The sequence below is a fragment of the Dipodomys merriami genome, unplaced genomic scaffold, assembly GCF_024711535.1.
Source record: "Dipodomys merriami isolate MVZ:Mamm:240054 unplaced genomic scaffold, mDipMer1.0.p SCAF_6, whole genome shotgun sequence".
In the NCBI taxonomy this organism is placed as follows: Eukaryota; Metazoa; Chordata; class Mammalia; order Rodentia; family Heteromyidae; genus Dipodomys; species Dipodomys merriami.
The window spans coordinates 65,352,664-65,367,887 of NW_027206179.1; the positions used below are offsets into that span (position 1 = coordinate 65,352,664).

The following is a 15,224-nucleotide window of genomic DNA, read 5'->3' on the forward strand; positions in this document are numbered from 1 at the left end:
CCCTCAGATCTTCAGCTCAAGAATAACACTCTACCACTTGAGCCGCAGTAACACTTCCGGTTTTCTGGTGGTTTAATGAAGATTAGAGTCTCACAGACTTTCCTGGCTGGGCTGGCTTTGAACCATGATCCTCAGATCTCAGCCTCCTGAGTAGCTAGGATTACAGGCATGAGCACTGATGCCCAGCATGAGTACATTTCTTATCTAGCATTGTCGCCTCCTCCTTTGTTTTTCCCCCACCATCCTGTCCCTCCTACTCCTCAACTACACTCCTCCCATCCCCCACCTCCCCAACCCTGCCTAAATTGTAAGGTTCGTTTTTCGACATAGCATCTTGTACATCTCATTGTTGCAATGGATCAATCTGTATCCCTATTTAAACAATTTGTTTTTTCCCTTCCCCTCCACAAATTATACCAACATCAAATACAGTGAAAGCGGGGGGGGAGGGGGACATACAAAGCAACAAAAAAAAAATCACATGATACTTTATAAATATGTTAGAAACAATAGCAAGGAAGAAAAAAACCACTTGTGTCCCTATCTTGGGGTTCATTTCACTTAACATCATCTTTTTTTGGGGGGTCTGGTCGTGGGGCCTGAACTCTGGGCCTGGGCACTGTCCCTCAGTTCTTCAACTCAAAGCTAGCACTCTATCACTTGAGCCATAGTGCCACTTCCAGCTTTTTTTCTTTTTGCTTATGTGGTGCTGAGGAATCGAACCCAGGGCCTCATGCATGCAAGGCAAGCGCTCTACCACTGAGCCACCTTCCCAGCCCTCGCTTAACATCATCCTATCTGACTTTTTCTGCTTGTCCCAGACATATACTAGTTATTGCAAATAGGGGAAAACATGGGTATAGTGATTTTTTTTTTTACCAAGGTGAAATGCTTGTACTTAGTGAACTTGCAACTCCATATACCCCGCACCCCCCAAAAAAATCCATTAACCACAAGTTATACCTAGTGTGGAGAAGATCTCCATTTGCAGACTTGCTATCTTAGAAATTTCTAGGTATTTATCTATTCTCCTTCTAAATGACATCTTCTAAGAATTCAACTTTGGCTTGGAAGCTGTTGAAGAGAAAGGACTGTTTCTGGTCCATCTTTGCAGTTGTGAGTCTAGAAGAGTACCTTGCATATAGAGGAGTCACCCTGTAATCCTGGATGGACTGATGCTGTATTGTCAGCCATTTCCCTGGGTCTGAGGAGGCCATTAAAGGAGTCATTGCTCCATGTTAGTACCCCTGTATGTATGTATGTGTATGCAACTGGCTATAATACTTCCAGGGGGAGGGGTAAGGCTAAGTTGTAGGTATAGTAATGAAAGTATATGAGTGAAAGTGTCCTGAGAATTAACTTAGTATTCCTCAGATTTGAGATCCAAATGACTCTAAAGTCTTCAATGGATGTTTGGAAGAAAAGCCTCAATACCACATATTGAAGAGAGTTGTATGTTCAGTACACTATTTCTTTTAAAAATTAAGATGCTTACTGGGCACCAGTAGCTCACACCTGTAATCCTAGCTACTCAGGAGGCTGAGATCTGAGGATCTCAATTCAAAGCCAGCCCAGGCAGGAAAGTCTGTGAGACTCTTATCTCTAATAAACCACCAGAAAATCAGAAGTGGCACTGTGGCTCAAGTGGTAGAGTGCTCGCCTTGAGCTGAAGAGCTGAAGGACCATCACCCAGGCCCAGAGTTCAAGCCCCACGACCACCCCCCCCCCCAATCTGCTACTTGTGATAGTTCACTTTTCCTTCTAGAACTTTGACTCTCAGCAAAGCTTGTACAACACAAATTCTCCATCTAAGACAAGACTTAAGAGAAAAAAGTCTATAAAATCTTAGGAAGGCATGGCTAGTAAATATTTAAGGAAACTGAAAATAAAAGGACCTAGATTTAAAAAGAACAGTCTAGCTGGGCAATGGTGGCTTGCACCTGCAATCCTAGCTATTCAGGAAGCTGAGATCTGAGGACTGTGGTTTGAAGCCAGCTTGGGCAGGATAGCCCATGAGACTCTTACCTCCAATTAACCACCAAAAAGCCAGAAGTGGAGCTATGGTTCAAGTGGTAAAGTGTTACCCTTGAGCAAAAAAATGCCCAGGGACAGCACCCAGACCCTGAGTTCAAGTTCTAGCACCAGCACACCCAGCAAAAGAACAGTCTAATTAACATATCCATCTCAATTGTCTAAGCATGACTAAACTACGTGTAATGGAGGGGAATTATATTTCAGATAGTTTAATTTAGAAGGAAACTGATTTGACACAATGGTGCAAAACAGTGTTAAATGAGACTAGAAAGAGTGTAGAATGCTATAGTACTTCTATAATGTGGTCACACTATCATGGATAAGCTTCTAATGACAGAGAGCTTGTATATGTTATTGGTTGCAAAGACAAGAGATCCTCTTGGCTTTCTTCTTGGTAAATTTAAAACATGTTCTTTATCTATATCCTAAAGAATTTCAGAAAAATGTTTTCTATGGAATTTGGACTACATAAACGATCAAAAGAAACTGAAACTTAACAGGAACTTTGTCCCACTCAGCCTTGCAATCTTGCTTCTCTCTTTCCTTTCTTATTCTTTTTCTTAGTTTTGTTTTGTTTCTTTGAGAGAGTCTTGCTGTGTAGTCAGGCTGGCCTGGAACTCCTAATATGACCCAAGATAGTCTTGAACTTTTAGTCTCCCAGGCTCAATCTCCAAAATTTTGAGTTCGCATGTATCATTAAGCTCAGCTTCAATTTCTTTTGACTTGGGAGACAGAGACCAAGAAAATCATGAGTGCTCATCTCAAAAAATAAGCTGGGTATGGTAACATACATCTATAAGCCTAGCTTTGTGGAAAACATAGATAGATTGTGATACAAGGATGGTCCTGTGCAAAACTGTGAAATCTCATCTGTAAAATAAAGCAGAAAAAAAGTTGGGGGAGACTAGTAGTCTGGCTCAAGTGATAGAATACATGCTAATCTTGTGTTAGGCACTTAGTTAAGCCCTAGTATCCCTCTCCCCAAAAAAGAAAAAAAATTACTTATTTCCATGAAGTCAAGAGTTACACTTTTAATCTTGTGTATTTTATATTGTATAATAAGCCCACACCTGTACCAAAGAATCAATTATGGTATTCTTTTTTTTGAATGTTTGTGATGGGAAAATGCAAATATTCTAGCTTGAAATAATAACTTTCAACTTGAATGACAGCATAGTACTGCTAGAGATTATGAAACATCCTATAAGACATGACAACAGAATCCAGTTATCATTGAGCCCTCTGAACAGTATGGGGGGGGGAGGAAGAGAATAAGCTCAGGAGAGCATGCTTCAAATGGAACAGCTTCTTGGTATTTGTGTGTGTGTGTGTGTGTGTGTATGTGTGTGTGTGTTAATACTGAGGCTTGAACTCAGGGCTACATGTGTTACCTTGGCTTTTCCATTGAAGTCCGGAGCTCTACCAGTTGAGACACCTTCATTTCCACCTTTTTGCTAGTTAGTTGGAGATAAGAATCTCACAGACTTTTCTGCCCAGGCTAGGTTCAAACCATGATCCTCAGATCTCAGCTTCCTGAGTAGGAGCTCACAGGTGTGAGCTACCAGTGCCCAGAACCTTCTTACTATTAATAGAGGAAACAGAGATGATGTGTCTAAGACAATGTTGCCTCTGCATTTTGGGGGTGTCAGAAGCATTTGTTCCGTTCCCAGGTCTTTGCACAACCAGATGAAGCTCTCCAAATTTTTCTGCTGAATGTCTTCTGAGCCATGTAGTGCCCTGTCAGCCAGAGCTTGACCTATGTTCCACATAGCTCAGACGATACTATGACATATAGCAGTAAAATGAAACAACAGGTTGTCAGACAGCTCTATGGAGGAGAGTTCTGAACCCAGTCGGTAAAAGAACAGCAGTGTGGGAGGAGAGCATTTGAGCATCTCCTGGGCCAATCTTAATTAATTCAGAAGTCACGTGAAAGGAGTTGTGTGAACTGTAGGGCACTGATGGTGGGTGGTGAAAGGCCTAATGATCAATGACTGTGCCTTGTTAACTGACCCTCCAATAAGCCAGTCAAGTAAAAAGCCTCAAGGGGTACACTGAGAACATGCCCCTCCCAGGGTGTGGGTGTGATTATAGCAGCGTCATTTTAACATGTGTATGTTTCCCTTTGAAATAACATTGATAAAGTTGATGGAAAAAATGAATGACTTCAACACCCGTGGATGGATGGATGGATGGACCAGTTCTGATCATTTTAGACATCACCAGAAAACAGTGTGACATCTTGTGCTGTGAGCTGAAAATCTATCTATGGGTTTTACTGACTGACAGAAAAATATAAGTTGTAGGTATCCAGGGTGAAGCTTGGTTGTACAGTGCTTGCCTAGGGTATATGATGTCCTGGATTCCATCTTCAGAAGTACATATACACACATGTGAACACACACACACATGCAATTGCCATGCAATTTCCTGTGGTCATCACATCTCCTGTATAGTCTGTTGGCAGATGGAACAGAAACCTCTGGTTTTTCTCCATCATTCTAGAAATGAAAGTGTTTTCAGTGCCCTCACCCAACCATGTCTCTGTCACCTTAGCCATTGCATGTGTCTTCATTCAATGTAATTCTAATCAGTGTACTCAGTTATAATATCCATATTGTGTGAGCAGAAAAATATATGAGCCAGGAACCAATGACTCATGCTTGTAATCCTGGTTACTCAGGAGAGTGAGATCTGAGGATCAGGAAGTTGGAGACAGCCCAGACAGGCAAGTCCATGAGACTTAACTCCAATTAACTACCAAAAAGCAAGAAGTAGAGGTGTGTTTCAAATGGTGGAGCACTAGCCTTGGGCACAAAATTTTAGCAGCAGGACTCAGACTCTGAGTTCAAGCCATAGTACTGGTACGTACACACACACACACACACACACACACACACACACACACACACACACACACACACACACACACACACACACACACACACACACACACACACGAGGCATGACACTGAGTTAAAACCCAGATTTAATTTAGTACCAGAGCCCTGCAGAAATTAGCATCACAAATAGGAATGTTGGTAGCTTCTAGAAATTTGTAGTTGCATTCTTCACCCCTTAACCACCAACCAAAAAGGTTCTTTCTGTGAGATTTCAGGTATGAGCTTTTAGTAAGGTCCATCTTGAAGAAGGGACCTTCTTTTATTTTGAATTATGTTTAATTAACCTCACACAACCTTGGTAAATAGCTCATAGTCTTATGTTCCAATTTTAGAAACATGAGACTCAGGGAATTATATTTTGATAAAGAGGCCATTTATCATGTAGGATTAGGTCTTATTGAAAACACAGTCTGCAAAATGAAAGACAGATGCTTCTTGTTGGACACAAATCTACTATCCAAAGCTCTGAGTTTAAAACAAATTTGAAATCACCAACTTTAATAGAAAAGAAAACACCAGTAGATTCCTTCAGAGCATTCTAGCAACCTACTTGTCAATGTGACTCAGGTTGTTAAAAAAAATTCCCATTTAAATAGTTCAAATTCAAAATATGTGCCTTTAGAAATGATTTTAAATTAACATTCAATTGAATTTATAAGACTGCGTTTAGATAGATAGCAAAATTGCTTCTAAAACTTCTCCGTGAATGACATCACTAAGAAGAAAAGAAAAATGATTTCTCCAAATTTCAGCCTCCTAAAATTTTAAGGAAGAAAGCAACTAGTATAGCTAGGTGCTGGTGGCTTATGCCTATAATTCTAGCTACTTAGGAAGCTGAGATCTGAGGATTGTGGTTCAAAGCCAGCCTGGGCAGGAAAGTCCCTTAGACTATCTTCAGTTAACCACAAGAAAACTGGAAGTAGTGCTGTGGCTCAAGTGGTAGAACACTCACTGAGCTGAAGAGTTGAGGGACAGCGCCCAGACCCAGAGTTCAAGCCTTAAGACTGACAAACAAACAAACAAACAAACAAAAAAACCTAACTAGTATAAAAGCTTACACCAATGGTCAGATGCAGCCACGCAGCCACAGACGCCAAAACAGTTCAGTGCTCAGTGCAAGCTTCAGTGTTAAGTCTGGGGTCACTTCAGTAATAACTCATTGTTGTCCTTAGTAGCTACTTCACAGAGAGAAAATTCACTTTTGTGGGAAACAGAATATGATACCCAAATGTAACTGTAGGAGATTACAACACTGACACATTTAAATCAATAGTTTCTAGTATGTGGAATTGTACACCCATCACCACTAATTTAAAAACATTTCTATCCATCACCCCAAAACTCCACACCCCACTATTCTCCTCTACCTAGCAACTTCCCCTCTCCCTTTTGTTTTCCTGAGACAATCCTTGCTACCTGGCATAGCTTAATCCTCCTGGCATAGGCTCCCAAGTGCTAGGATTGCAGGTGTGTACCACCATACCTGACTTCTGATTTCTATCTATGGGTTTATGTATTTTGGATACATTATACAAATGGACTTATATAATATGTAGCCTTTTATGATTGGTTTTTATTTAGTGTGGTGGTGGTGGTGGTGGTGGTGGTGGTGGTGGTGTGTGTGTGTGTGGTTATTTTTGTTAATTTTTTAAAAATGTTATGCTGGTTCTGGACTTGAACTCAGGGTTTGGGCACTGCCCCTGAGCTTTTTTGCTCAAGGCTGTCACTCTACCTTTTGAGCCATAGTTCAATTTCTGGCTTTTTTTTGTGGTTTAATTCGTGATAAGAGTCTCATGGACTTTTCTGCCCAGATTGTCCTTGAACTACAATCTTCAGATCTCAGCTTCCTGGGTAGCTAAGATTATAGGCATGAGCCACCTGCACCTAGCTAGTGTAGTGTTTTTAACAACAGAAGTTTCCTTTCTTATAATTCTGGAAGCTGAACATTAAGATGGAGCTGCTAGAAGGTTGAATTTCTCCCAAGGCCTCTCTGTAGTAGCAGATGATCATTTTCCACTGTGCCCTTATGGGTTTTTCTTTGCATGCACTGACACAATGTTCCAGGGTTTGTCTATATGATAGTACAAATCAGTTCAACAAATCAGTTCAACATTCCTTTTAATGATCCAACCATAGTCCATTGTTTGGCTTTTCCTAATCCATTTGATAGACACTGGGTTGTTCCCACATTTTGGCTAGTATATGTGTTGTTATGTGGGCGTATGTTTTCAGTTTTCTTGTGTAGCTATGTAGGCATGTAATTGCCCATCCAAGAAGCTGCTGCCCTGCTTTCCAAAGTGTCTGCACCATTTAAAAATCATACCTGAAATGTCTGAGCGTTCTAACATTTCTACCAACATTCATTGTTGCTTTCATTGAAGTTATCCAGTTATCCAATATGCATGAAATGGCATCTTATTGTGTATGTAGGGGTGTGTGTGTGTGTGTGTGTGTGTGTGTGTGTGAGAGAGAGAGAGAGAGAGAGAGAGAGAGAGAGAGAGAGAGAGAGAGAGAGAGAGAGAGAGAGAGAGAGAGAGAGAGAGAGAGAGAGAGAGAGAGAGAGAGAGAGTGTTATGTGTTGATACTGGGCCTTTTACTCCGGCTAGATTCTGTCCCTTAGCTTTTATTGTTCAAGATTGGTGCCTTACCACATGAACTACAGCTCTATTTCTGGCTTTTTGCTGGTTAATTGAAGATAAGGGTCTCATAGACTTTTTCTGCCCTGGCTGGCTTCAAACCCAATCTTCCGATATCAACCTCCTAAGTAGCTAGAATTACAGGTGTGAACCATCAGCTCCCAGCTCATTAACAATTTGATTTCACTTTCCTGTCTTTTATCTTTTCATATCTTCTTTGGGAAAATGTCTATTCAACCCCTTAAGTTTTAAAAATTGGACTGTCTTTTCATCATCATAATTTTTAAAAATCAGATGTCTGACTTATACCTTTTGTTCATTGACTGTGACCTCAGATTCAGAATTTTTAGGCTGGAAGGGATTAGGCAAATCAAAGTCTCACCTCCTGTGTTGACGGATGAGGAATCTGAGATGAAGAGTGTCTTTATCCTGGCTATATAACAGGACTCATTAGGAGTAGATCTGGAAGATGAATGGCTAAAAATGAAGAAAACAGATGTTTCATGATTAATGCAGTTGTATGTTATTTAATAACAGGGCTACATTCTGGGAAATGTAAGGCAGATTCCTTGTATGAACAACGTAGTGTATGTACCCAACGAAAGACAGCTACAATATCACCAGGCTTCTGGGACCACCATCACTTAAGCATAGTGCTGTTCAACAAAGTACAGTTGCTGAGTTTGGCTAAAGCTCTTTTCTAACAAAATAATCCTTTAATTTCAACACAATAGAGCTCCAGGCTAGCATCTGGTAGAAAGAAGAGTTAAGGGATTGTCTTGAAGTGGCACACAGCAAGTGAGAATTCTATTTTTATCTAAGTCAATGCTATTGGTAGTTTTCTAAAGACATTTTTAGTTCATCTTTCTATAAGAGTATTATTAATTTTTTATTTTTATATTTTATTTTTTGCTGATACCAGGGCTTGAACTCATGTCCTAGCGCTGTCCTGGAGCTTCTTTTGCTCAAGCTAGTGCTCCACCACTTGAGCCATAGCACTACTTCTAATTTTTGTTTTTTTGTTTTGTTCCTTTTTTATTGTAATAAACATCTCATGGACTTTTCTGCCTGGACTGGCTTCAAACCACAATTCTTAGATCTCAGCCTCCTGAGTAGCTGGGATTATAGGTGTGAGCTACCAGTAACTAGCATTACTATTATATCGAATCTTAAAAATGACAGCAAAGCCAACTGCTGGTAGAACATGCCTGTAATCATTCCTACTTAGGAGGCTGAGATCAGAGGATGGTGGTTTGGTGTCAGTCAGGTCCAGAAAGTACTTTGAGACTCTTATCTCCAATTAACCACTCCCTTGTCCAAAAAAGCCAAAGATGGAGCTGTGCTTCAAGTGGAAAAAGCTAAGCAACAGTGCCCGAGGCCTTAGTTCAAGCCCCTGTACTGGCACACACACACACACACACACACACACACACACACACAAATTCCATTTTGGCTAATGAAATGAAGGTGGATGGAAGGCAGTTTTCTATCAGACATTTGGCATATAGGGAAAGAGAACTGGGATTTTTATTAGAGATGTAAAGTTTGACACTACCTATTGGAAAATGTAGAGACATTATGATGAAAAAAATCAACACAACGTGCCAGAAAGAACATTTTTGATTTTTTTGTTTTGTTTCAAGCTTTTATCCACACTGCCTAACCTTAACAGTTCTAACAAAGAAGCAGGCGAGAAAGGCCATTTTTTAATGGTCTGTGGTGTGGTTTTGTTTTTTTTATTGTGGTTAAACATCACTTTTCCTGATATAAAAAACAAACTTTCTTCCCTCCTGATTCTACTGTAGTTGACCTTGGGGGAAAGGGAGAGAATAGTTCTTTAAGTCAGAGTTCTATTGTGGCAAAAAGTGGAAAATTTGGACACCCACCCAAGCTTTATAATGAGGAAATCATTGTTAACTGAGGGCAGGCACTCCACCCTTGAAATGGAAATATCCTGTGGATGGTTCTCTCCATGGGCCATGTGGCTCTGAGTTACTGGAAGGTGCTACCCGCTTGCCCACAAGTACATGATGGAGTATGTGCATATTTATTTCTTTATATGCATTGCTAATCGGATAGCAAGTGTCTGGCAGGCCGTCAACATGCTAGTTAACTAGTCATTCGTCAGGCAGAGATGGAGATTCATTTGCCTCAAAGAAAATGTGATTTGAAAGCATTTGAGAAATAATATTTTGCTTTCCTTTCTCCTTATCAGTTTTCCTGTTAAGCTATAGGGTTGGCATTTCCAGTCATCATTTTTTCCCCTAAAGTAGTATCCTCACTAGTTGCTCTGGCTGGCCTGCAACTCACTGTCCTGTCTCAGCCTCTAGAGTGCTGGGTTACATGTATAAATTGATCTTCATTGATTTCCGTTTATCTTTATGAGATCTGAGTTTCTTATAGGTACTTGGAAATACCATTTTCTTATACTTATCTTTATATTTACTTGTTCTACTTGTCTTAACTGCTTTTTCTAGCTTTCTCATTCCAAGTACAAAGTTTGTTAATATATCTTTTCTTAGTATTTTCTCCTGTAAACTTTCCATAAACACTACTTTTCCTCTAGTGTCTTTTCTCTATACTCTGTTAGGTTATCTTTAGGTTAGACAGTATGAGGAGGGCAGACAGGAACTTATGGTGGCATTTACCTTAAAGCACCTTCTAAAAACACATCTCATAGCTGGACATGCATGGCTCAGGCCAGCCCAAGGTTACAGGTTCTCCTTGATGAAGATTAGGAAAACTCAGATTCCCTGATAAAGATTCTTTGGGGGCTCTGTCTTCCAAAAGTCTTGCTACTTTCCTTTCACTTTCAAATAAACTTACTCTGTTTGCCTTCGGGGAGAAGTTTCATCTCATTTGGAAATCTATCATGAATATGGAGGTTTTGCCCTGTCATCTCCTAGATGGAGGTATCCATCCTCATGGAGACTACAGATAGGACCACAAGCAATGCCAGAATTTTCCGCAGGATATTGTGCTGGGTCTTTGCCAGCATATGAACCATTGTTCAATTAAAGTTCTGGAGTTCTGTACTGGAAAAGCAGAAACTATTCTGATGTAGAAAGTTTTCAGAACAAGCGATATCAATTACTGGCTCTGTGGGTCCAGGAAAACCAAATAACTCACATGGACCACTGATTTTCATTGACACACTGTATCAGAAACAATGAGCAAAGAGCAAAGTGTATCCCTGGGTACCTGAGCAAATTTCTGTTTGATGGGAAAATGTTATTTATATGAAATGGTGATTTAAAATTGTTAGCTAGTTTGTTATTTAGTAGTAATTTTATACCATAATGAATTGTCTATAAAAGTTACTTTTATGATACTAATCTGGGAAGAGAGTAACGAGATGATATTTTCCAAAATGAAATGTACTCTTTACCTGACTCATATCACTGTAACCCCTTTGTACATCACCTTTATAATAACAATACAATTGTTTTTTTTTTTAAAAAAAACAAACAACTCTTAATGTAGCTGGGCACCAGTGGCTCATGCCTGTAATCCTAGCTACTCAGTAAGGGGAGAGCGGCCTGGGCAGGAAAGTCTGTGAGACTCTTATCTCCAATAAACTAATCAGAAAAATCCAGAAGTAGCGCTGTGGCTCAAGTGGTAGAGTGTTAGCCTTGAGCACAAAGAGGCTCAGAGACAGTGCCCAGACCCTGAGTTCAAGCCCAGGACCAGCAAAACATAAAAATAAATTAATGTAACTAGGAAGTGAAAGCATGTTTTAGGGAGCTTAAAGGGTGGGTCCAGGAATGGAGGGAGGAAGGGTAAGCAAATACAGTCATTACATTATGTAAAAAAATGAACTATGTAACTTGAGAGTAAGACAGGAGGGGAATATGGGGGAGACTGAAGAATGGTGACATTGACTAAGAAGCATTGTTCTCATAACCTGAGTTACAGAATTGCAATCCTTTGTACAATACTTACCAACAATAATAAAAAAGATTAATCTGTATCATCAGCAACATAAAAAACATCAAAACAAAGCAAAAAACATATAGACAAGTCCTAGTGGCTTATGTCTGTAATACTAGTTACTCCAGAGGCTGAGATCTGAGAAAAGAGGTTCAAAGAGAGCCAAGTTAGACAAATCTATGAGACTTTTATCTCCACTAAAAAAAAAAAAAAAATAGAAGTGGAAGTATGGCTCAAATGGTAGAGCATCTTCTTGAATGAAAAAGCTAAGGGACAGTGCCCAGGTCTTGAGCTCAAGACTGAATACACACACACACACACACACACACACACACACACACACACACACACACACACACACACACACACACACACACACACACACACACACACACACACACACACACATAAGGGACAGTGCCCAGGTCTTGAGCTCAAGACTGAATACACACACACACACACACACACACACACACACACACACACACACACACACACACACACACACACACACCAAAAGAAAAAAAAGGAGGCTCAATCACAAAGGACTTTTAGCCCAAAGAATCCTACAGAATCCCTGTGGATGGGAAAGTCAGTAGATCAGACATCCATGAGTATCCAGTACCATGTCTTCTTTCACAGATGAGAGAACTAAGAGCTGGAGGAAGAGGGGACTCGTGCAGGCTCACAAAGCTGGTAGCTAGGATGGACAGCATTGCCAAGTTGTGTAAGATATGTACATCATGTTTCTCCCTGCTTCCCATGCCATGTGCTTGTCAAATGTCACGTAAAAACGAACATTTCCCTTTACTGTACCATCCTAGAAGAAACTCAGAGATTATGTAAGATGGACTAAACAGCTTCTAAAACTGACTCTGATTCTAAAATTAGTTTTCCGAATAAGGAAGCTAGTTCAGAAAGGAAAATGACTAGACCAAAATCTTGCTTAAGCAATGACTCAGTTACGTTAAAAATCTAGAGAAGTTTCCATACTCTTCTCCTCCCACCATGATTCTGAGGCCTCAAGCTCACTCTTCTTGTTTTTCTTTTTCTGTTTATGTGGTGCTGAGGAATTGAACCCAGGGCCTCAGACATACGAGGCAAGTACTCTACCACTGAACCACCTTCCTTCCCAGACTTCTTCTTGTTTCTCAATGAGTACTCTACCACTTGAGCTACACTTCCACCCTAGATTTTTGTTCACTAATTGGAGATGGAGTCTCATGTACTTTTATTCCCAGCCAGGCTTAAACAACTATCCTCTGGATCTCAGTTTACTAAGTAGCTAGGATTATAGGTATGAACCACCAGTATGTAGCTTTATACATTTTAAGAAAGAAATTATTAAATTAGGTAATTGCAATGATTTGATATGTGTATCAATAATGATCCAGTGAAGGTAGCATTTCCAAACATCAAAAGAACTTTATTTTTATACAATAATTATTCCTACTTATGAGGTAAATGTCATCTTTATGCTGTGTGTGTGTGTGTGTGTGTGTGTGTGTGTGTGTGTGTGTGTGTGTGTGTGTGTGTACTGGGGCTTGAACTCAGTGCCTGGTGCTCTCACTTGGCTTTTTTGCTCAAGGTTGGTGCCTACCACTTGAGCGACACTTTTACTTTCAGCTTTGGGCTGGTTAGTTGGAGATAAGAGTCTCTTGGACTTCCTCTGCCTGTGCTGGTTTTGAACCTCAATCTTCAGATCTCAGCCTCCTGAGTAGGTAGAATTACAGGCGTGAGCCACAGCACCCAGCTATATTTCATACCTAGAAAAAAAATGAAATAGTTGGACCCACATCAGTAGAAAGACACCCGCTAATAAAAATGTACTTCACATGACAATACTTCTTCTTGAGAGTTTTAAATAAGTTGTTATATATTCTCAGGATGGTTACATTTTGAACCATATTGTAATCTATTGCTATTTTAAATAGATGGGCTTTTCAATGATATTTAGATCATTTAGTATAAAAGGATATATTGTATTTGTGAGCAAGACTAAGGAAAAAATTGTGAATTAAGGAAATTGATGTTTAGTGTATCTTTATGCATCTGTAATCAAATTAAAAAGAGAAGCATCTTTACAAAAAAATAAAAAGAAGAAGCTGGTGCTGGTGGCTCATGCCTATAATCGTAGCAACTCAGGAAGTTGGGCAGATAAGTCTATGAGACTCTTATCTCCAATTAACCACCAAAAAACAGGAAGTGGACATGTGCCTTACGTAGTAAGAACAGTAGCCTTAAGTGCTAGTACTGGGAGACAGAGAGAGAGAGAGAGAGAGAGAGAGAGAGAGAGAGAGAGAGAGAGAGAGAGAGAGAGAGAGGAAAGAAAGATGATGCAAATAACCGTACAAAATTTTGTTTTCCAGGATCTAGTTCAGGTTCAACACTAAAAGGTCCTGAACTGAATTTAAAAGGCGCCCAGCACGTCATACAAGCAGGCCAAACACTGAATCTTCAGTGCAGGTAAGAGGATCTGTTGGTTTGAGAATAATTAACTTGTCCTTCTCAAGGCAAAACCCTTCATTCCTTGGTAGGACAGAAAGGCTTCCTCAAATAACAGAAAAGTAGGGACCACTGAGGTCTCCTGTGTGTTGAAATGTGCCAGCTGTGTGTGTTGACCTTCGATGGAGGATAAACCCATGGAGGGAACAACATTACTCAGGGAACAAAGGCATGATGTCCAAGCATTATTTGCATTTATTCTGAGAATTCTCTGGAAGCTGTTCTGAATATATTACTTTTCTGTCAAAAGAGCCTTAAGATCTCAAGATCAGGCATAGTGGCTTAAGCCTGTAATCCAAGCCACTCAGGAGGCTTAGAGATTTCAAAGGAGATCGCAGTTGGAGACCAACCTGAGGAAAAAGAAGTTCCTGAGTCATTTAGTCAGTGGCTGAGTGTGGTAGTACATGCCTATTAGCCCACCTGTGGGGGGAAACACAACTGCTTGGCTCTGTGGTACATTCCTGTCATCCCTAGGCATAAAACAACAGTCTTATCTTTAAAATAACCAATGCCATTAGGGGCTGGAGGTGTAGCACAGTGGTAAAGCAAGTGTGAGGTCTTGAGTTCAATCCCCAGTACCACCAAAAAATAAATAAAGGACCTCAGAATGCTTCCCAATAAAAATGTATGCTTTGGATTTAATGCTGTGCCCAGCCTTGACTGTGTTTTCTTTCCTTATTGTTGATTGCAGGGGAGAAGCAGCCCACTCATGGTTTTTCCCTAAAACAGTGAATAAGGAAAGCAAAAGCCTGAGCATAATTAATTCTGCCTGTGGAAAGGACAACAAACAATTCTGCAGTACATTGACCTTGAACATGGTTCAGGCGAACCACACAGGTTTCTACAGCTGCAGATACCTACCTACATCTGCTTCAAAGAAGAAGGTCGAATCTGAAATCTATATATTTATTAATGGTAAGACTTCCATTTTTCTATGTTCTGTTTGCTACTGGTGGGTAGGGGATCCTAAAAGTGTACCCTGATCCATTGGGAAAGTGGCTTTTCTTAGCAAGAAAAGAAGAAATGGGCTAGGGAAGAGATTGTATGTTAATATAGTTCTTGATCATCAATTTCAACAAGAATTTTCAATTCTAAGCAATAAATTATGTACACTGTATTGGGGAGAAGATCAAGCAGTTCATCACTGTAACTACCATATATAGCAGTGTCTGCCACAAAGTTTGGTGATATGAAAGGCCCTCATTTGATTGCTTAA

The 15,224-nt window shown here is 40.1% G+C and overlaps 1 protein-coding gene across 3 annotated transcripts in view; it reads left to right on the top strand.

Moving 5' to 3' along the window:
- Positions 1–15,224, top strand: part of Flt1 (fms related receptor tyrosine kinase 1) — a 187,255-nt gene that overhangs the window by 17,187 nt on the left and 154,844 nt on the right. For all 3 annotated transcript variants that reach the window (XM_070003052.1, XM_070003054.1, XM_070003055.1), the window contains exons 2-3: positions 13,873–13,969; positions 14,700–14,923. In XM_070003052.1, coding sequence (XP_069859153.1) covers positions 13,873–13,969; positions 14,700–14,923 — 321 coding nt within the window. The remainder of the gene's footprint in view (positions 1–13,872; positions 13,970–14,699; positions 14,924–15,224) is intronic.